The sequence below is a fragment of the Plectropomus leopardus genome, chromosome 3 (assembly GCF_026936395.1).
Source record: "Plectropomus leopardus strain MGB_pleo_1.0 chromosome 3, ASM2693639v1, whole genome shotgun sequence".
NCBI lineage: Eukaryota > Metazoa > Chordata > Actinopteri > Perciformes > Serranidae > Plectropomus > Plectropomus leopardus.
This window is the reverse complement of record NC_142178.1, coordinates 8496063-8517448: the sequence shown is the minus strand read 5'-3', so window position 1 is coordinate 8517448 and position 21386 is coordinate 8496063. Positions and strand designations below refer to the sequence as shown.

The 21386-nt window shown below is 37.9% G+C and overlaps 1 protein-coding gene across 1 annotated transcript; it reads left to right on the top strand.

The window, feature by feature from the left end:
• The first annotated feature begins 1141 nt into the window (after positions 1-1141).
• On the top strand, positions 1142-21161 carry erp27 (endoplasmic reticulum protein 27). The gene is made up of 9 exons (XM_042485887.2): positions 1142-1205; positions 2678-2813; positions 12234-12582; positions 14536-14621; positions 15891-16028; positions 16150-16266; positions 17600-17725; positions 17881-18078; positions 21069-21161. The coding sequence occupies exons 3-9, from the start codon at positions 12525-12527 to the stop codon at positions 21108-21110; spliced, it is 765 nt and encodes a 254-aa protein (XP_042341821.1). The 5' UTR covers positions 1142-1205; positions 2678-2813; positions 12234-12524; the 3' UTR covers positions 21111-21161.
• Positions 21162-21386: the final 225 nt, after the last annotated feature.

Genomic DNA, 21386 nt, shown 5'->3' with positions numbered 1-21386 from the left:
AAGTGTGATATCTTTTTCTGAATAGGATGGAGGTAAAGTAACAGGAAAGGAAACAAAAAGGAAAAACAAAAAGGAAGTACTTCATTCATGTAAAAGTATCTTACAGTTGTACTTAAGCTCAGTACTTACATTTACTCCCCCACTGCTGATGTGTTCTACTCAATGTAATATTTAGCAGCTCCTCTGGCAACGTTTATGGTGGTGCTAATGTGTGTGTGTGTGTGTGTGTGTGTGTGTGTGTGTGTGTGGCCTCCAGATATCATTTGTGTCACTGCACCAATTAGCTGTTGGAGCCTCCAAACACTGAGCAGACAAAGGGACAGTGCCTCGTACAATGCGGCATAAATATAGCAAACGTCAGTTCAGAACCTTTGTTCACTTCATTAGCGGAGACCTGAGGGGAGAGACGTGTGAGCAGTGGGTGAACACACAGGAGGAAAATGTTTTACAAGGACTGTTTGAAATGGAAGGAAAAAAGTGAAATGTGAGGTGTTTAACTACACTGCTGAGCTCCACATCATCAAAGGCTTCACATGGCTCTTAGTTGATAAGATAAGATAAGATAAGATAAGATAAGATAAGATAAGATAAGATAAGACAAGACAAGACAAGACAAGACAAGACAAGACAAGATAAGATAAGATAAGATAAGATAAGATAAGATAAGATAAGACAAGATAAGATAAGATAAGAAAATCCTTTATTAGTCCCACAACTGGGACACACAATTAACATTGTTACAGCAGCAAAGGGACATCAAGGCAGGTATGTGCAAGATAAATGAAGCAAAAGAACAATATAAAGAGTTGGTTTTTTTTTTTTAAAAGAAGATACAATTTTTTTGAACTGTTGAGAGTTTAAAAAATATATACAGAATTGATATAATTTATATGACGATATTAACTGGTGTGGGGGAAAAATTAAGGAAAAATTGGGGGTTCTAAGTAAAAGAAACATGTTTTGTAATTTGGGTGAACTTTTAATATAGGCTATTATTTTTGTTATTTAGTGTTAGTATTAAAATGGCAGTACTTTTCAGAGCCTATTATTATTGACAATAATGTACATGACAACCACGTTATTTTATTTTTTAAATATAACGTGAAAGAAGATAATTAGTGTTAATCAGCAGCACTTAGGTGGAACTTTCATCACGGGAGCGTTGCGCACCGGTTCGTATTATGGAGGACACTTCTGCCCACACGGTATGCTGCTGCTGCATTGTATCTCTGTTTTTCAAGTCAGTAGTTTGTGTAAATTACCAATTTCAAGTTAATGAAGCAAAATTTGACCTGGGAAAGTGTCCTGGAGATGTTTTCAGATTGCTTTGAGCATTTTTGTTGAACTTTAGAAACTTTAAAATTCGGCCTCAGTGCTGGCTGATAGGCTGCAGGTGTACGTGTTTGTTTTACCTGTGTGTTGTCTTGCAGGCAGGTCACTAGATGTTTGAATTTGTTTATAAGCTCGCCTGGCATGCTTTGTAGTTAAAGGTTTGCTTGCCTGCTGCAGCTAATAGATGAATACACTAAAATGTGCAACTACTACAAGTAAATGATAGCTACCTGGACAAAATAACTAAATATATATATATATGTTTTACTGTCAATTATTGACACTGTTTTCATGCTTTCCGTCATTTCTGCTGCCCTGAAAGTCATGTAAACGTCACAACTCGCGTATCATAGAAATTTTTCAATTCCCCACTCAAAATGACAACTTTGGAGGGATGTGTATGTGCTCGCAACTCGTAAATACTGTAAATACAATATTATGTATATTAATATATATGTTAGTGTCAATATTGTGATGTATACATTTTAAAGGTACAGTTTATAAGTGAAGTTTAGTTATGGCCTTGTGGGTCTTATTTTGAAAATGTTTTATATTCTTCTGAGTGATGGTTATTTGCAAAGTGTGCAAGTCCAGAATAACTGCAGATTAGATGCTGCGTGTCTTTAGTACAGTGGAGTATTGCTGTAATTTGCATTATTTTATTATAGGGGCCGTGATTCACTGGTGCAATGGTGATAGTGAGCAGTAGGATGCTTCTTGATATAGAATACTAGGCGTGTGAGATATTAAGGGACAGCTGGATTTAAGGACTATTTTATGAACTTAATATGTGGACTGAACAAAAAACTTAGGCTCAGGTAAATAGATGGTTGAATGGTTTTTTGTGTATTTTTGAAAAGATCCAATCTGAATAACAAACTGAGCATCTCAGTGTCTTTACTGCTGCTGCATTCTATCTGTATTTCACATAATTTCTTTGTTATTGCTGTGGTTCCAATTCTGGGAAATGTAAAAAAAGCCAATTCAGCAACTTTCTGTAGAGCGGTGGTCTCCAACCTTTGGCTGTCTCTTAAATTTTTGACATTTAAAGAGGTATGGATAACGTAAAACCAACAAACTCTCTAATAACAACAAAATGTTTTCCCTCTTAAACAGATAATTCTTTTCAGTAACTGCCACTGATTACAGGTGAAAAAAAACAACATACTTTTCCATAAAAGTCATTTGTAGGCTGATTAAAGACTGTGCCATGTAAGATAATTAAGTCTTTCCTGCGTTAATTGTTTCATTGTTTGTCAATGCACCTGGTGTGTCATCTTAGAAAAGAAACCATCAGTCAGGGCTGACGAGAGCACTCTTTTCCAATTTTCTTGTCTTTCCTTAGTTTCAGTGTGGCTGTAGCGTGGCGTGCAGAGCTGCAACAGCTGCATCTGCTGGTTACTGGGAGAACGAAGAATCAGATCATAACGGTGGACCAGAGATGTCTTTCTTATGACAGCAAATACAGACAGACTGCAGAGGTGAGTGGATGTAACAAAAACACAAAAACCTTCCGAGCTATGACTAATGTGCATTATGTTTTTTTTAGTTTATTTAAAAATTTTTGCACCAGTGTACCTGGTACCTGGAGTGAAATTATCCTCTAATTTCTATTTTTACTCTCTGGCTGTGGGATTAGACTTTGCAAAGTCACAGTACGCACATGCACAGTAATCATCTTGGCTAAATCACACTGTATAGCTTATTTTGTTTCCGTGTTTTATCTAAACACCTATACATTCAGTTTCGTTATGCTCAGATACATATCTGGCTATCACAAACAATTTAGAACTGCTTTGGTGTTTTATTTAGGCCGAGGTATGGATGAGGTATGGCGTATATCTGTTGCATTATTTTCTTTGAGATATATTGACTGTTCTGACTGCTATAATGGGATTAGTGAAATCACATATTTACAGTTCAAATAACACAGATATAAGTCACCACCACCCTGCCACTCAAACTGCTGCCTACTGCGTCGTGTTTTTTGTCTTGTTGTAGTTTTCAATATAATTTCAAATGACTCAGTTTAGAATCTTTATCAGGCTACATGTGGTTTGAAGATTTCTCTTTAAGATGTAAATATATGGTGACCCTTTCATGCTCATCGGATAACTGCAGCAAGTTGTGATGCTTTAAAGTGGCATTTTTTTGTCTTAAAATGTAATATATGGAAACAACTCTGCAGGCTCAAAAATGTGGTGGCATATCAAAACCAAAATCCCTGACTGAATTTAAGGAATTTGATTATGCTGTCGTAGTATATAGGCTATGTTGATATGAAAGTTAAGGACTCAGGCATACTGATATACTTTGTTTTTTATTTTACAGTTAATATTATATATATTATTTATGTATATTATTTTACAGTTGATATTGTCTGATGAACATAGACTAATACCAGTACAGTTAACATTTTGAGTTTCACAAAGTCCTATTCTAATGTGTATCTGTACATGTTGATAAGCCGGCATCCATCCCGTATAATCATGAGCCAGTAATTTGTGTATTGCCAACATATTTTGGAAAGCTGCAATCACGTGACCAATTCACTGAAAGATAGAAGCTGTCTCATGAGGAGGAAGGTATGGGTGGTGGAAAGGTCACAAACATGGGACTTTCCCCTGGAGACAGGTGTACAGAACCATTTGAACTTCAGTCATTTTAAAGGATGTAACTTAACGTAAAATGCATAACTTTACACTAAGTACCCTACATAACATTATGCGTGAGTCGCTACTTCGTAGGACTGAAGGATATGAACCGCTTATTGAAGCTACGTTGTATTTTGATGTTCCTCAATTAAGCTGGTCTTCCTTTTCCTTATACAAACAAATTAAAGTCAGTCCGCCACTCTTTTCTTTCACCCCCCTATTTTTCATCTGTTCACTCACCACTTATTAAGTCCTTCGACATAATTTATACTGTGAAATCTTATGATAAAATAGACATGATTTCATACAAAAGAAATGTAGAAAATGGATGATATGAAACTGATTGATGATGAAAACGAAAGAATGGATATACTTAACACAATTAAGTTAAAATTATTTAGCTGTGTAACCAAATATATAAATGTTCACTTTAATTAAAACTAAAACATGTTGATTTAAATCAATAAAATCATTGCAAACTGTTGCCACAATTTCAGTTCTTTTTTAGTAGGTATCAGATTTTCCAGTGTACAGAGTGAGAAATATTGCTCTCCTGACTGAAAAGTAGTTCAGCTGCTTGTACATAAACTGCAGTATCATTGCAGTATCAGGAGTGAGTCTCAGAGACCGGCAGAAGCTCAGCTCATCGATCTGAAATATGAATTGTAAACAGTTCTAAGAAGCATTTTGCATATGTCATGAGTGCATATGCACCACAGTGTGGGGTCACATTACTGCGGCCAGTTGAGCCAAATCTTTCCTCAAATTGCAACCTATGCATCCAGGAAATCACCCACAAACCATGCCGTGTGTATCTGGTTTAAAATACAGTTCTTGGAAGGAGGGAGTTGATCTGCAAAGCCCATGGGTTTGTGACTGCAACATGTAGACTCTGTGTCTAACATCACAAATATAATCCTTGTAAAATCCCAGGGGCGGGTTTCCAACACAGACAAAACAAAAACAACTCTGAAGTCTGACAGTACACAGAAAGCTCAATGCACAACCAGGAATCCCTCAGGCGCCTGTCAGGTACTGTCCGCTGGTTTCCTGTCCACTTTGTTGTTTGCTCTGGCATGAAGGTTCGACTCTTCACTGTGAGGCTTGACGAGCTGGCAGCTTACAGGCTGTAACAGGATTGGGACTCGTCCATATGGGTCAGTGCAGCCTGATACAGTGCCTGAGTGCTGTGTGTGAGTTTTATCAGCCAACACTATCCCTCTAACCCTGATCCAAATTCATTCACTTAGAATAAGAGGGAAAAAGGTGTTATTTGAAATATGATCATGGTTATTAGTGGTCATATTTAAACACTGCTGTGTGCACAATGAGAGGAAGTCTACATGGAATTTTGTGCAATTTCACACATCTTAAAATATTGCACTTAATGCAACCAATATAATGGCTTTATAATACAACAACATATGTGCAACTGATGCATACAATAGCTTCTGGTATACTCTATGTTATATATGATTCTGATATATTCAAGTGTAACGTTGATGTAGGCTACTTTATATACCTATGCACTCCTATAACATCAGAGTCACAATGAAAAGTTTAAAAAATGGATCCAATTCAATGCAGCAGAACCAGAGACATCATCTTTTTTTATATCACACATTCCTCTTCCTTGTCAAAATCTGCAGCCTACATTAACCACAATGCAACATGACCACCGACAGTTCAACAGTTAATGCAGAGATGAGCAACAGGCTACAGGGGCCTGGTAAGGTCACTTCTTCACTTGCAGATAATTTTTATTTTCAGATTTGTAGTCTTCAGACCTAACCGATGCTGACTCGAGTGACATCACTTGAGGCAGTTTGCCAAATTTCACAAAGCTCCTCCTGGAGCTACAGAACACCTAATACAACTTTTTACAACTGATGCACTATTAACTCCCCAACACCTGTACACAGTTTGACGTGTAAACCCATCGGCTGTATATAAAGATGGAAAACATTACGGCTCTCCAAAAGTGAAGCTAAAACATCTCAACCGCCCCCTGGTGGCTGGTTGCAGTATAGGTCATAAATCCCGCCCCCTCCATGTTTTTGAATGGAACGTGGGCCAAACTAAAAACTCAAATTTCACATCAAACACCGAACATGTTTTTTTTCATTTTATTTAGTTTGTGTTACCCTGCTGTTCGTTCAAGTATTCACTTCTCCGAGAAGTTTAAACTGTTATTTGATGCTATAAAAAAGCAGGTTTGACATCATTATTGACAGCTGTGTGTGTAAATTGGTGTGCCCAGGATTAGTGATGCTGCTCGTGATTGCTCAGTGGTGGTGTATGAACAGGAACATGATACTGCAGAGATCTCAAGCGCTCCAAATGACGTTATGAGCGCTGTATGGGGGACATTTTGGCTTCGTAGTTGTTGAGTGGTAGGAAGTGGCGATGCAGCATTTTTAGAACTTGTTTTAGTTGCAGTTTCATAACAATATGGAGCGTCACAAGGGATTTCAACATGCATGATGCGACATATTATGTAACAGTATTGTCTGCATCAAAACAATAACTTTTGGTTTCACATGGGACATGAACTGCAATCTCCTAGGTGAAAGCAGTCCCCCAGGACGGCAGCTCAGGCTTGTTGCCAATTTTTCCCAGTGGCCACCTACTGTATTGCAGCGAAAAAATCCCCCACTGCCCAAAAAGCATTTTCCCTATAGATCACCATTATAAGAGACGTCTGTGAAACTGTTGACAGGACACCTCGAACTGTGAACAAAGTAAATTATGAATCCTTCTATTCAGAATTTTTGAACCATGGAGGTTTTTTTATCTTTAAAACTTTAAAAAGTTTGAGCTGAGTGGGAGGTCATGGATTGGGGCCAGCAGGAGAATCACTACTGGTCATATTCGGTGGTCCGCATCCCTGGAGGCTAAACTGGAAGCTAGAAACTTTTTTTGTTCATAAGCACCAGATGAGCAACTCCGCTGGACCCATCTTGGGATCCCGTATCTAGTTTTTATTTTGCATCAATAAGTGAAAGTCTTGTTTTGTTTGACCGAACCTGTGCAGACGCTCCTGCTCTACATACTAAATCAGTTGCTGTCGGCACTCTGTAGTTTACAGGGTCACCTCATGTTTTTTGTCCGTTTTGGGCCGTGTATTACCTTGTGTACTTGTGTTGTCTGACACAGATTCTGTATGTATCCCCCGCAGAGATGAAGGATTATACAGTGTCGTATGGGTAATTAATGTGTCAGAGGGCTTCCCCGTCCTCGGTGGCCCCCTGACATCACCATCAGGCAGCCTGTCAGCTGTTTCCAACCCACACATGAAATCCATACGGCAAACACCCCCGCGCAGCTGACACAGTAACTGTGACCCACATCATATTAATCCTCCAGGATCAGCAAGTTTGACTCTCCAGACCAAACAACCCACTCGAAAAAATATCTGAGACAATTTTGATATTATCTTATATTATTTTAGACAATACAAATATTTCACTTTTTTTCAATGATATATTTCACAGTGTGTTGTTTTGCTCCTAAGGTTTTTCTTTCGTCTTTTCTAGTAGATGCAGTATGTTAGTACAAAATTAATTATTTAAATTATTTCTTCTCGTTTTATGGTCTTTAATGCGCATCCTGTTTTGGAGTGTTTCTAATTCTCCATGACCAATGTTGACGTTTCCACATCATACACATTGCATAAGTATGACGGTGTCAGTGTGAGGAGAAGCTCAGCACCAGCGTCCGAGGCTGCGTCGAAGCCTAACAGGGTTAAAGGTTGTGTAAGCGATGAAAATTGAGACTGATTTAACCTGGCCGCAATGTAAATACCAGTAATCCATCAGCTTCAGCTTTACCTGCATTACATCACTGATCTCACCACTAAACTCACTGTCTGCACGCATACTTAAGGAGCATCGGCTGGGACCACTTTTGCTTTGTTTTATTTTTATTCATTGTTTAACACAAACTAATTTTATTTTATTTTATTTTCTAATTTAATTTTTGACTTTCCACCACAAATTTAAAAAAGACAGCGGATTAACCTGTTACCTGGTAAAACGTGCTGGACAGTATTTGCAAACTTTATAGCTTTGTAGTTTTCCTGAAAAAGATCAAGTGTCACCGCAAGCCTTTTAGAGAAAACACATCGCTCAGCCGAGTCTGATGTTTTATTTCTTGCCACTGTGTGATTTGTAATCATCACGTTCGCTCTGTTTATTTGCAGCAGCACCAACTATATGAGCGACTGAGCCTGTAATTTGAACTTAAACTGCTTCTTCTCCGAGCCTGTTGAACACTAAACACTCGTCCACAAGGAGTCAGAGATGGCCAGATACAACATTTTAAAATTCACTTCTGTCCTTCCCTCTCTTTCCTTTTCATTGTTTTATCATTGTCCAGCATCCTTTTGTGTGGACTGCTATAAACACCAACCTTACTGCAAACTATACATGCCAGCGCTCTTATAACTTAAAGATGGTAAAAATGTCTGAAAATGCCTGAATGAGAGAGTCTTAAAGTAGCAATGTGAAATAAAATCTTAAAGGAGACATTTATTCATAGATACAGACAATATGAGGCTATTTTTAAATGGATTAAATTTAGATTGAAGTAGAGAACAGACACGGTCCTTAAAATGTTTGTCAGTGCTGAACGACATTCCAACCTAAAGTCACTAAAAGTTACAGTTTTTTAGTAATGATTTTTATTTTATGTCTCTAAAGTTACAGTATATCGTTACTTTTTCTCACTGGGAAATCATTTTGATTACAGTTTAACCTAAATGGAGTGCCGCCTGCGAGTTAGTCAACTCAAGCTGCACTGATTCATACGTCACACCTTACTCTTCAAACATCATCAACAAACACACCTTCCCAATTTGATGGTCTATTTAAGCTGCAAAAATTTCCCAGCTTTCCCTCTGCATTGTTATTGCAGCTGCTGCTCTGCATCAGTTTTGCTGCCTCCATCCTCCATCCCAGCATCCACCTGCAGGCTCCCGTCACGTCATGTAAACATATCTGTGGCCAGCGATGAAGCTGCAGTCTAGACCCTAAACTCTGACTATGTTCTGCTGCTGAAAAAAACCCAAACAAAAACGTGAGTTGTCTGACTGAACTTACTATATAAAATTTTGCATATAAATGCTACTCAGGGAAATTCTAAGGTACATACACCTAGATAAAAGTACAAATGAACAAGTACAGGAAAAAAAAGGGGACACTGAATTTGCGTCTTGGTGGACCTAGAACTAAATTACAATGTGTGTCCTTCTTTAAATTTTTTTTTGACCCAGAACGTATTGAATAATTTCAAAGTGCAAACAAGATACCAGCAGAATTATTTTCACATCATGAAAAGGAGCCAAATTACAGTTAAATTACTATATAAAAAAAACCAAACTTTACAATAAACATTAACATAATCTTTAAATACACTGTAATTGCAGCTAAAAGTGGGAGAACAATGGTACATTTGACAGGAATTAATCATCATCAATCATAAACATGCGGTAACACATGTCTAGAAAGCTATATAAATGATATATAGATCATACATAATGTAATAAATAAATGAGTAAAGAGATACACATTAAAACTGTATTAATAGAAACAAGTTCTCCATATTTTAAAATAAGTTTTAACGTTTTATTTCCTTAATTATGTCATAATCTAAACATGAATGAAATAATACTAGTACTGTATGTTGTAATTATTAAATTGATACTGTACTCAGTAATTTAAAAAGATACTTCTAATGTAATTTATTTCCAAGTCCCTCCTAAAGAAAACGCAAAGTTGTTTCCCCCTTTTTTCCCTGTACTTACATACTGTATGTATCCAATAAATATAATATAAACTAGGCTATTTCATGGGTATGATACACACACTAAATACTGGACAGTCATATGTTCTGTTTCAACCTAAGTCTAATCTGTCACGTTATAAAGACAGAATGAGTGTTTGTAAGAAGCTTTATTTCTCTCCTGTGAGGAGTTGCAGAGTCACGGCTAAAGACTGCATGTGCTTTTCAGCCGAGTCATACTTAAAGTCTGTGACGTTGGGTGATTTGCAGAATTAGTGTTGACCTTAAGCCCCATGTGGACGTACATCACACTCCCCAGCCCTGGAAATAAGCAGAGACTCTTCACAGCTTGGATCAACATGTTTGTTTGTGTTGTGATAACATACAAATGATGAATCCACAGTAATAATTTCCCCACTGTGTGAGTTTTTCATTATCCCTCCTCCTTGCACTGAACACATGAGGACATATAATCCTAAGAAAAGCTTTATGAGGGTATTTTTATGATCACATTCTGAGTAACCTTTTTTTTTTAATCTTCAGTATTTTTTTTTTAGAAGTATATGTGAAGAGTATTTGGATTTTATTGACACATAAGAGAAAGTTTACAGGGTTCACACCATCCTGTTCTTAAGAATTCATTGTATTTTTGTGCATCCTGCTGGTTTTTCAGCTCTGTGGCTGACCGAACTGTAACTTGCCAGCAATTCTTTACATTTAAAAAAAACAAACAAAAAAAGTTCAAAATCACTGACTAAAACATCTTCAAAAAAAGAAGAAAAAAGGTAGAGTTTCATTTAATAATTGCTTCAGTGCTGTTATAAATAAATCAGCACTTCATAGGCTTTTTAGTTTTTGCTTTAACTTCAACACATAAATCAACATTTCTGTGGTGGTTTGTGGGAGCTGCTGTAAGTTTGTGGACTTTTTTTTCTGCCTCTCTAAGTTACGTGAGAAAACGCTTATGTAACTTTTTCCTTGGCTCACAGCTTTATATTTTAATTTTTGCTCCTCTATTATTATTTCTGGCTTCATGGTTACATCATAGGTTTTAGATCATTTAAAAACAAATTTGCCATGAAGATATTGCAAAGACTGGGATATTCTTAGAGTGTACATTCACTGTACTGGTGGAAAAACTAAATGTTCCTATAATGTTGCATTAGACACTTTGATTACAGGATTTTATAGTGCTATGTGACTTTAGAAAGAAAAGAAATTAGGATTAATTAACCTTTCAGTCACTCTTAGGCAGTTTATGTTAAAATCTTGAAACAGTTTGGTTTTGGGATGTTTACTGAGAATTCTCCAGACTTTTACACTCACTCAATGTAGGAAATACATACCTCTTATTTTAAGATTATTTATGAACTGTTCATTATTTAGGGAGAAGGGGGTGGTGCATGGAGGGGGTGGCATGTCAAATGATTTTATTAAGCACTGGAGAGGAACATGTTTCCTATTTTGGCATAGGGGAGGAATATACAGCTTTAAATGGTTGTATTTTGAATAAATACCCGCTGAACCCCAAATTCCACTGGTGTACTTAAAAGCCATGTTTTCATAATCACACCATTTATTATGACCAGAAACTGTTAAAACAGAAGATTGTAGGTTTTGAAATTTCTGATGGTCCTACAACACTTCATTTTCAAACAGGATTTGCATATTGCTGAGAAATTAGCTTGTTTTTTTGATGACTCTAACTCCTGTGCTGTTGCATTGCTTCCTATACTGCCTACATTTGGTGTGAATATATTTTATGGTGGAAGGAGGGTGGTGCATTTTCTGCCAATCACTCAGGAAAGCTCAAAGAAAAATATTTGTAGCTTTGGTCAAGATATATATATATATATATATATTTTTTTTTTTTTTTAAAAAAACCCACCCGTCTACCCCTACCTCTTATGAATGAAGTATAGTCCCTTACACAAACATACTTTTCAATGTACTAAAAGATTTCCAAGATAAAAAATATTAAGGCAAAATGTGAAAAATATTGTAAAAAAAACCCCAAAAAAAAACAAGAGAAAGAAAATCAAGGCAATAACATTTTTATTTTCACCTTGGTTTCTTTTGATAATACCAAGAATAAAAAAATCTTTGTCTCCAAATACTCAAACTCTGGCAGGCAAAATGGACTTTCCCGGGTGTCTGCATGGTGCTGTATGGATGTGCTGGGAGTTGTGTCCCTCCTGTGGTGAATGTAACAAAATGCACCCCAATTAATCTCTGGTCCTTCACTGATCACACAGGACTGTTAACTGGATATGTGCAGTTTAAATCAGGCTGCTATAACAGCAGAGCCCCCAACCCCCAACAGACACTGCAGAACATGGCATTTTGACAGCAAAGTTGTTAAAAAAAAAGAAGCGACTAATGAGTTGTGAGAAAAGCTGTGTGATGTTTTACTAAAGCAAAGGTCAGCTGGACTAATTGGACCATTATTGTCCCTTTCAACCTCAGACTGCCTCCACACCACAGCGCAGCAGATAGATACCCACACCTGTCTCCTGTGGCACAGTGACACGTAGATCAACGCCCCAGCACCCCCACTTATCAAGAACACCTGGCTGGTTCTCATGAAAGCCTCCAATCACATCCCAGAGAAGTTGCAGCAGCCACTGCCGGCTGCCATGTGGCGACCGTCAGAGACAGAGGAGAGGTGACACGGCTCTTTGGACAGAGTCTGACAGCTACAAAGTCTTCTTGGTCTGCTTTCTCTACCTGGCTGCCTGTCAGTTAATCATTAGAAACATGCTGACCACTCTGTTTTTCTCCCTTCTGGTGTCTTCTGTCGTTGCCACAGAGAAAGGTAAATCGATTTAAGTATGCTGTGTGTTTTCGGTTTAAATCTGGAGTTCTTCTCTCTACGTTCAATGCAGAAAATCAAAATTCATATTCAATTTATTTAAATTGTTGCCACTCTGCTAATATACAGCTTTTTGGACATTATTTTTGGTCGGTCAGTCTTTCACCATTTATCTGACATGACATTTTGTGCAGTTGTGTACATTAACCATTGGCACTTCCAGATCGTACTTGATGGAGGTGCTGTTCTGAACGGCACCCACTGCATCTCGTTCCTTCAGCCACGTGTCCTCAGTGGGATTCTCAGCTATTTTTGGCCTGACTTTGAAAATGAAAGTGTCTTTCATCACTTTTGTCTGCCATGCAATGTTGTACAGTTGTGCACATTAGGATATTAATAGTCCCTGCTTTTACCTTTTAGAGCCACCATGAGGTTGAAAACAGTTGGATGGTTTGCTTTGAGGTACAGACATTCGTGGTTCCCAGATGATGAATCCTTATTATTTTGATAATCCCTTGCCTTTACATCTAGAGCCACGATGCGGTTGACATTTCATTTTTTTGGTGAAAAGTCTTGAAAACTGTTGACTTGACTGACATGAAATATGGTACAAACTTTCAAGGTCCCCAGAGAATGAATTGCAGTCGCGTGACTTTTTTTCTGTTGCCACCAGCAGGTCAAAGTTTTTACTTATTTAGTGAATTATCTCAACATCCACCAGATGTATTGCCATGAAATACTGTCTAGATATTCATGGTACCCAGAAGATGAATCCCATTGTGGTGATCCCTTGACTTTTCTGTTAGCATCGCCTTTACCCCTTTTCCACTAAAGTAGCTCTGGTTCTTGAATTGGTTGTGTTCAGGATTTTGGGAACCTTGGTGCTATCTAGTGAACCAGCCTATGTTTCCACTAGTTTTAACCTGAACCTGAGGATCATTAATGGAGGTCATTGCTCTGTGCACAACAGAAGTAAGTAGTAGCAATACAGCAGATTACATTGGTCACCTGCAAACGTTTAGTCTTGATTTTACCCAAAAAACAAGCATGGACCAACTAACATGAGAACACTGCACACACTTTTGTGTGATGATTTGTGACTTGACTTTGCCATCATATCGCTTCTACCAGTAGATGATGATGTACATAATGTTGTCATGGTTTTGGTATATTTTTTGGTTCCAGCTGAGAACCAACTTTTCATGTTCTAAACCAATTTATTTTTGGTTGAAATACTCAGAATGGTTTAAAATTAAGTGAGGGAACCAGAACAGCACTGGTTCCATGTTCATAGAAGAGGGCTACTTGAGGTTCACCTTGCGGTTTTGAAAGAAAGTTATGGGATAGATTGTCATCAAATTTGGTATAGACTAGGGATTGACAATCGATAAGAAGTTAATAGAATATGTGAAATTTAATCGATTAATTGATAGGCTATGCAATGCCTTCAAAGTATATGCAATATGTTACTGTGAACTTTGATTAAGTAAAAATACATTTACTATTGTTTGAAATAAGCAAAGTTTTTATGTTTTCTTCAAATAACGATTAATGGATATTTTGATCGTTAATTTTACCAGTAATCGACTGAGGAAAGAGCTTACAATTTGCAACCCTCCTCCCTCAGGATGAGTTAAGCCCGTAACAACTTTGGTATTCATCATGACAATATTGTCACAAATACTTACAAAAGTAATGACAGCCAATCTCAACTGTACTCCATGTTTAGTGCTAATTAGCAAATGTTGGCAGGTTAAAAAAAATGATGAACTCAGTAAACAATGGTTTTCAATGTGAGAGTGTTAACATGCAGACATTAGCATTTTGCCCACAGCTCTATCTTAAGTACAGCAGGTCGCAGAGCCACAAGTGTGGCTGTAGATTCTTAGTATTGTTGAGACAGCGACGGGGACTGGGTACAAACTATGCTGAAATGTGCATCTCTTTCTTCCTCAGATAGTGCCCTTCCCAGATTGACCGACACCAAAGCTGCTGAGGCCTTCATCGACTCTGCTGATGTGGTGGTCATCGGATTCCTGGAGGTCAGACATGAAAATTGCTTGAAGAGAAAAGAAAACATGGGGTCAAATCAGCTTTCAGACATCTTTCAAACAAGCCCACAGCGGCTGTTTTATGGCTTTTTTTTATTATGCTAACATGCATGTGGCGTACCAGATACGATCAGACAAATTAGCTAAAAGTGAGACAGCAAGGCTCCCAAAGTACAGCTTTTGTTTGCACGCTGGTGATGCTGCTGTCGTGAATAGATTTGGAAGAAGAATGTATTTCCTGTGGCCACACCTTTGGCAGCGCTGGTGCTTCGGGGCAGAGAGTCGCTGTCTGTTCCAAAGAGGCGAGCCCTTTGGCCAGACTCTGTGCGCCGTGGAAGATGGCGGACCACTTGACAGGAAATACATGCGTATCTGAGCCCTTGTGGGATTGGCTTCATTGACCATCTCGTAAACAAACACAGGGAGAAGGTTCATGAGAGGAGAGCGGATGAGAGAGCACACAAGGATAAAGCATAGTTGGACTGTGATGCTGGAGGCAAAAAGAGACCAAAATATTGGTACTGTGAGTCACTGGGAATGAACACATATTACAGACTGCAAAATAATAAAATGGATTGCCAGAGCTCATGCAATGCTGTCTCAGAAATAGACATGATTCACCTTCCTTTGAGTCAACCTCCGCTCTCTTTCTCCGGTTTATTTTTTTGCTTCTCCATCTCTGACTCTTACTCTCTACCCTCTTCAGGGAAAAAGGACATTTTAAAGAGGAAGAGATACATCCCATCACTGCATTATATATATATATATATATATATATATATATATATATATATATATATATATATATATATATATATATATATATATATATATATATATATATATACACCAAGTGGTTGTGGATAACAACCTAGACACCTACTTAACATTTAAATGGAAATGATAAATGTCCTTTTATTTTAAGGTAAGAAATACAGGGTTCTTTATTGACATTTGGAGCGCTGTCATATCAAACCACTATTTGCTCGTAAAGACATAGGCTAGCAGACTAATGGCGTCCTGAACAGAGATTGAAGTCACGCTCCCTCTGTTTGTGTTGTAATCTGAGTTTGTCTTTGGTTTGCTGTCATTAACCAGTCTGGCAGTTTGTATGCATGATATGTGTGTAATCTACTGACTAGCTCATCGCTGCTGCTCTACACTGCTTTCATTCCATAGACTATAGAAAAATTCCTGAAAACCGTTAAATGTAAGACTTTTTGAACAGTTTGTAACCTATTGTTCCCTCTTGTGTCTCAGGGAGAGGAGAGCAAAGGCTATAAGGAACTGGTTGCAGCTGCAAAGCGAGTCGAGTCAGTCCCTGTAGCCATCTGCACTGAGAAAGAGGTGTGGGCGGACTACGGCCTCTCCTCAGACACCATCACCCTCTTCAGAAAGGTATGCTGCACCTCTTCTCTACATGAGGAACTTTTTTGTACTGTAAATGTGATGTCAGTTTCATGATGATGATGATGATGATGATGATGATGATGATGATGATGTTTGTCATGTGATCCAGGCAGATAACCACCAGGAGAACCTTGTTACTGCTGATGCCAAGAAATTAGAAGCTGACGGTCTTGTGAACTTCATCACCGTCAACGAGGTCCGATACATCACAGAATACAACCAAGTGGTACGTTCAACTCGTGTTTTTATCATTATCATATATATATATATATATATATATATATATATATATATATATATATATATATATATATATATATATATATTTTTTTTTTCTGGAGCCTACAGTCTTCCTCTATCTGTCATACTGTTATTTATGTCCTATCACTTCCCCCCCTAAAGCTTTACTTCTTTCATCTAAAAAAATATATATGTTTATTGAGGACAAGTACAGAATTGAAAAAGAGTAAAAGTAACACTTTCTTTATTTTGACATTCCCCTCTCACCCACCACTCCATCATCACTTTCCCACCTCCACATGGTGGTTGAGGAAGTACACAGATCTTGTATTTTAGTAAAATTAGCAATGCCATACTGTACAAAAACTCTATTACAAGTTAAAGTCCTGCATTTATTTGAAGCAGAATATATTATCAACAAAAGTATCAAAAGTATACCGAACTCAGTTTTGAAATTTAAAAAAATCAAACAGGGATATGAAAGGGAAAAGAGTAAGAAAAAGGCAAAAGCCACTGGAGATGTAGTTAAAAACAAAAAAAGAAGAAGAAGAATTATGCAAATGTTCACATACTTAATTCTCTTTGCTATTTATCATTAACATAATAATAGTAATAATAGGAATGCTACTTTTCTTTGGGGTAGGTGTGTGGGGGTAGCTTGTTTTTTGGTGCCAAATTTGCTAGGTCCGGCACTGGTCCCATGTTATATTAATATTTTCAGATTATTATCCCTAACATATCAATATGCAGGCAGCATTTTGATGCTGTGTCTCACCAAAGTTTGCTATATTAAGTAGTATTGGCTAGTTATTTTGTAAAATATGAAATTGTTTTTATAAGTTTAAGGTTTGATATGAAAAGTAACTATCAGGTATAATTACTTTAATATTATATTACTGTAAAATTCATTGCAGTATTCTACAGTTTCAGGTTTGTGTGGTTTCTGTTTCTCCATTACTTTTGGTAAAATAAAAAATACCACTTAATGCCATAAATCATAAAGCAGCCAATTGTTTATACTGTTAACTGTTGTTTTGGCACTAAAAAACATCAAGATTTATGGTGTTTTACTGTATTTTTGAAAAATGGTACATCACTGTTAGAATTTGGCCGTATTTTTACAGCAATTTGTCACAGTGCAGGCTTATCCAGGATAAGTAAGTAGGCACATGAGTGTCAGCGCAAAGAGTAAAAAAAAACCCACAAAGACCATGATGTAATTTGAGAAGGACCGGTCCGTCACTGTTGGAGCTTCTCAGGTCAGAGGTGTCTTTCTTAGCTGTCATTAACTGTGTCTCTGCTGTTGTCTCTTTCCTCAGACAGCAGTGGGCCTGTTCAATTCTGAGGTGAAGACCCACCTGCTGCTCTTCGCCAACAGGGGGACTAAAGAATACACCGAGCTGACAGAGAAACTGCGAGCTCTGGCCCCCGAGTTCACAGGCAAGGTGAGAATATTATTACTTCTACAAAATAATAGATTTAAAAACAACAAAGTGATTTTATTAAACTAAAGGAGAAATTTCATCTCTGTGGTCACTTGATCTAATTCAATGAGTAATTCAATCAATAATGAGCTAAACTATTAAAAACTGTATTCCAGTTCTTGTTCGTGCTGGTTAACGGAGCAGTCAAGTCCAACTTACGATCACTGGCCTACTTCGGCCTCAAGTCTAACAACCTGCCGCGAGTTGGTTTGTACGATGGCGACACTGACATGAAGTGGCTGCTGCCTGAGGGAGAGATCTCTACTGAGAGAGTCCGGGAGTTCTGCCAGTCCTTCCTACGAGGGGAACTGAAGGTGAGCGGACTTTACGGCTTGCAAAAAATTAGTCAGTACTGATAGTAAGGTGTATTGTTACCTGGTCTCTATAACAGCTGTAGTCAAAGGACCTATTTTTGGTGACGTGGACTGATCCAAAAAAATTTAAAGAAAAAAAAAAAGCAGCTAAGTGAAGTGATTTAAAATAAGCACAATTAAACCAAACAGTAGTGCTCGTTCACTCATCAAGTGGCAGAAAGGAAAGTGGCAGTGAGTTTGGTGCACACCACTAATGTACAACAAGAATGAAAGCACTTGTTGCTGTCACTATGAAGTATGTGTGCCGCACAAAAGACAGGAAACCTCACTCTGTGCACTAATTTGCTCTGTTACACCACAAAGCGCTCCAGCTTGGTGTGACTCAGAGTCAGACCAGAGTCAGAGCCAGCATCAAGACTCAAATCATGTCATATAAATCAGATTAGGTGACACTAGATTACATATAAATTGGATGTAAAACAAACTTTACTGATATAAATCAGATTGTGATGTTTTGTGCAGTGCAAGGCAGCTGTTATGTAGAAGAAAAGGACAAACAGACAAGTGTGCTCTCCTTTAAAATACCTTTTAGAGGTTCATTATCTGTTTCCGTACAATTACCAACAACAGATTTTTATTCAAAGGGGAACTATACCCGTTTTCAAATTTCTACATATTATTTTTATGGTCTTTAGGAAGACAGTCCAAAAATACTAGTTAGCATGAACAACTCTTCCAAATTAAAATGCTCCTAAAACTTAACGTAGTAATAAAGTAAAGTAAATAAAGTCTGGAGCTGCTCCATAGACAATTAATGGTAAAAGATGTTCTAGATGACATAGAGAGCAGCCCGGGGAGTGCTCTTTGTCTTCGGGTGCAATTTCTGTGTCAGAACTGAGAACACTACAATAGAATAAAGCTTGTTTGTGTATAAAAAAGAAGACAACATTCTGTGGCTATAGAAAAATCAGACTCTAATACATTGGCGGCATCTGAAATTTGATGCTAGCATGCTTCTTGGTAGAGATTTTTTAGAATGTCCAAAACCTTAGTATGATGTGTGAATTGCATACTACTTTCAGTGAAATGGTACACTATGCAAACACTGGACTTTACATCGGCAAAATATCCCACAATGCAATGCAGTGGTGACGTTCATAAGCAGACAGTGGACAGCAACCATGGCAGATCTGTGATGTCAGGTTGTAAAAAATACCTCTTTAGAGGTGCAAAACTTTGAGTCTGCTGACTGATATGCCAGCCACTCTCAGCTTGTAAAATACCACTGCTTTCTCAGTGATCTTGGCGTCAGATACAGAGGTACCTTTCGTGGCAATATTATAAGTACCAGGTGAGGGTAGTTATTGATGCAGCGGGTAAAGAAATTGTGGACGGCCACCTGGCAGCCTGCTGTTTGTTGCCCTTGTAAAACTTAAAGTCAATGCAGTTATTTTAATAACAGCATAGTATGCTGGCGTGTGTAGCATGCTATACTTCATATGACATCATATAACACTAGTAACAACCATACTTGTTTTAAGCCTAGCCATGATGTTTTTTTTCTAAACCTAACCGCAGAGTTTTGTTGCCTAAACTTAAGGAAGCAAATCTAAAAACAGTGTGTTATGTTGTAATTTTATTCTGAAAAAGACTGTACGCACAAGCATAAACCATACATTTTCTGTGGAAACAGAAGTATATTTTGCAAAGACATAGTGCATGTAACAAGCATAAATTGACACGGCATCCCTGTACATCCAAAACTGATGCAGGAGGTTACCTAGTGCATCATTTTTTGACGTCCACTAACAAATTGGCAGTATTTGAGGAGCTGGGATGAGAATGTGTTGCACATGCAAGTTAGAAAACACTTATTTTAAGTATTGTGGTAGGGATAACATTACATATGGGTACAAGATGGTTTGGGTGTATTGTTAGAAATATTAGTTGTGTGGCTCCAGGGATGATGGCCTGTCACTCCATCACTTTGAACCAGACTGAAATATAACAAAAAAATTATTTGGATTGCGTGCCATGAAATTTGCTAAGCACATGAACATAATACCTGCTGAACATGGACTTGTTAGCATTTAGCTAATTTAAGCATAATATGGCAATGAAGATGGTGACATAACATTACACAACGAATTCGCCTGTGGGTCGCAGCCAAAGTAACGTTACTCATACAGACGTTATGAAAACATAAAATCTCCAGAGGGTCATCATGCTTGCAGTATAGAGCTGAGGTTGCACGCGTTACCATGGATATGCTTCTTCGTCCAGCAAGGAGGCTCTCGGGAAGTGGTGTGGTAATTACAGCTCAGTGAGCCAGAGAGGATGCATACTACTGTATGTAAAAGTATGTGCAAAAGTATGTTGACCTTTGCTTTTTGGCTTCAAGAGAGAGTAGGTAATGCTCACAAATTGAACTTCCCCGTGCCATGGAAATAACATATTGGAGCTCTTAATTTAGGTGGTGTTCCCCTTTAAGCTTCCTGCAGGACTGCCATTTGAGAAGGAATAGTGTGACTCACTTTTTTTTTTAGTATACCTGGCAGGTGTGGTTTACAAATTCAAGTGAAGTCAATTTTATTTATATTTCCCAAAATCACAAATTGGTCTCAAGAGACTTCTCTGTCTGTTGTGCACACGACACCTTCTATCTTTAGACCCTAGTGTTTATCTCTTTCTCTCTCCTGTTAAATCTTTAAAATGTTATACTCCTCTGAAACTGAATAATTTAAATTTCTTGACAGATAAAACCAGAAGTGCTTCCGAGCCAAAATAGACTAAAGAACGCCTCATAATGCACCTGCAGTGTTGACATAAATGAAGGCATTTCTTTTGAGCTTTCCTTTGAGGGGAGTTCAATCCAACAGACGATTTATTGTGTCTGTCTGTGGATGGCTACATAAATACAATCGGGGTAAACTGGTGTCATATATTCCCTCTCTGCTGCATTTTACTTATCGCACTTTTATGTTTTTCAGGAGGTGAAGCAGGCGGGAGCAGAGGCTAAAACAGAGCTGTAGGACTCTCAAGCAAATGTTAATACGTGTTCAATAAAAGAATAAACAGAAAAACAGCGTCTGATGTGAAATCTTGTGACTGTGAAGTGGACCGTCAAACCCTGCAATTTCTTCCCTCCAACACAAAGGAAACAATGCAAAGTGATCATTTGCATGTGTGCATGTGTGTATCATACGTCCGCGCTTATTCAACCGTGTCTGTTATGTTTTGTGCTTTTACACAAGTGCAAGCCCGTCTGCGGTCTGGTAAGCGGACCACAGGTCGGTGGCCACAAGGCA

Coding starts and splice junctions, on each gene's coding strand:
- erp27 (XM_042485887.2), top strand. CDS start 12,525: ATGCTGACCACTCTGTTTTTCTCCCTTCTGGTGTCTTCTGTCGTTGCC. Junction 16,029..16,149: donor CCATCACCCTCTTCAGAAAG/GTATGCTGCACC, acceptor CATGTGATCCAG/GCAGATAACCACCAGGAGAA. Junction 18,079..21,068: donor TCCTACGAGGGGAACTGAAG/GTGAGCGGACTT, acceptor TATGTTTTTCAG/GAGGTGAAGCAGGCGGGAGC.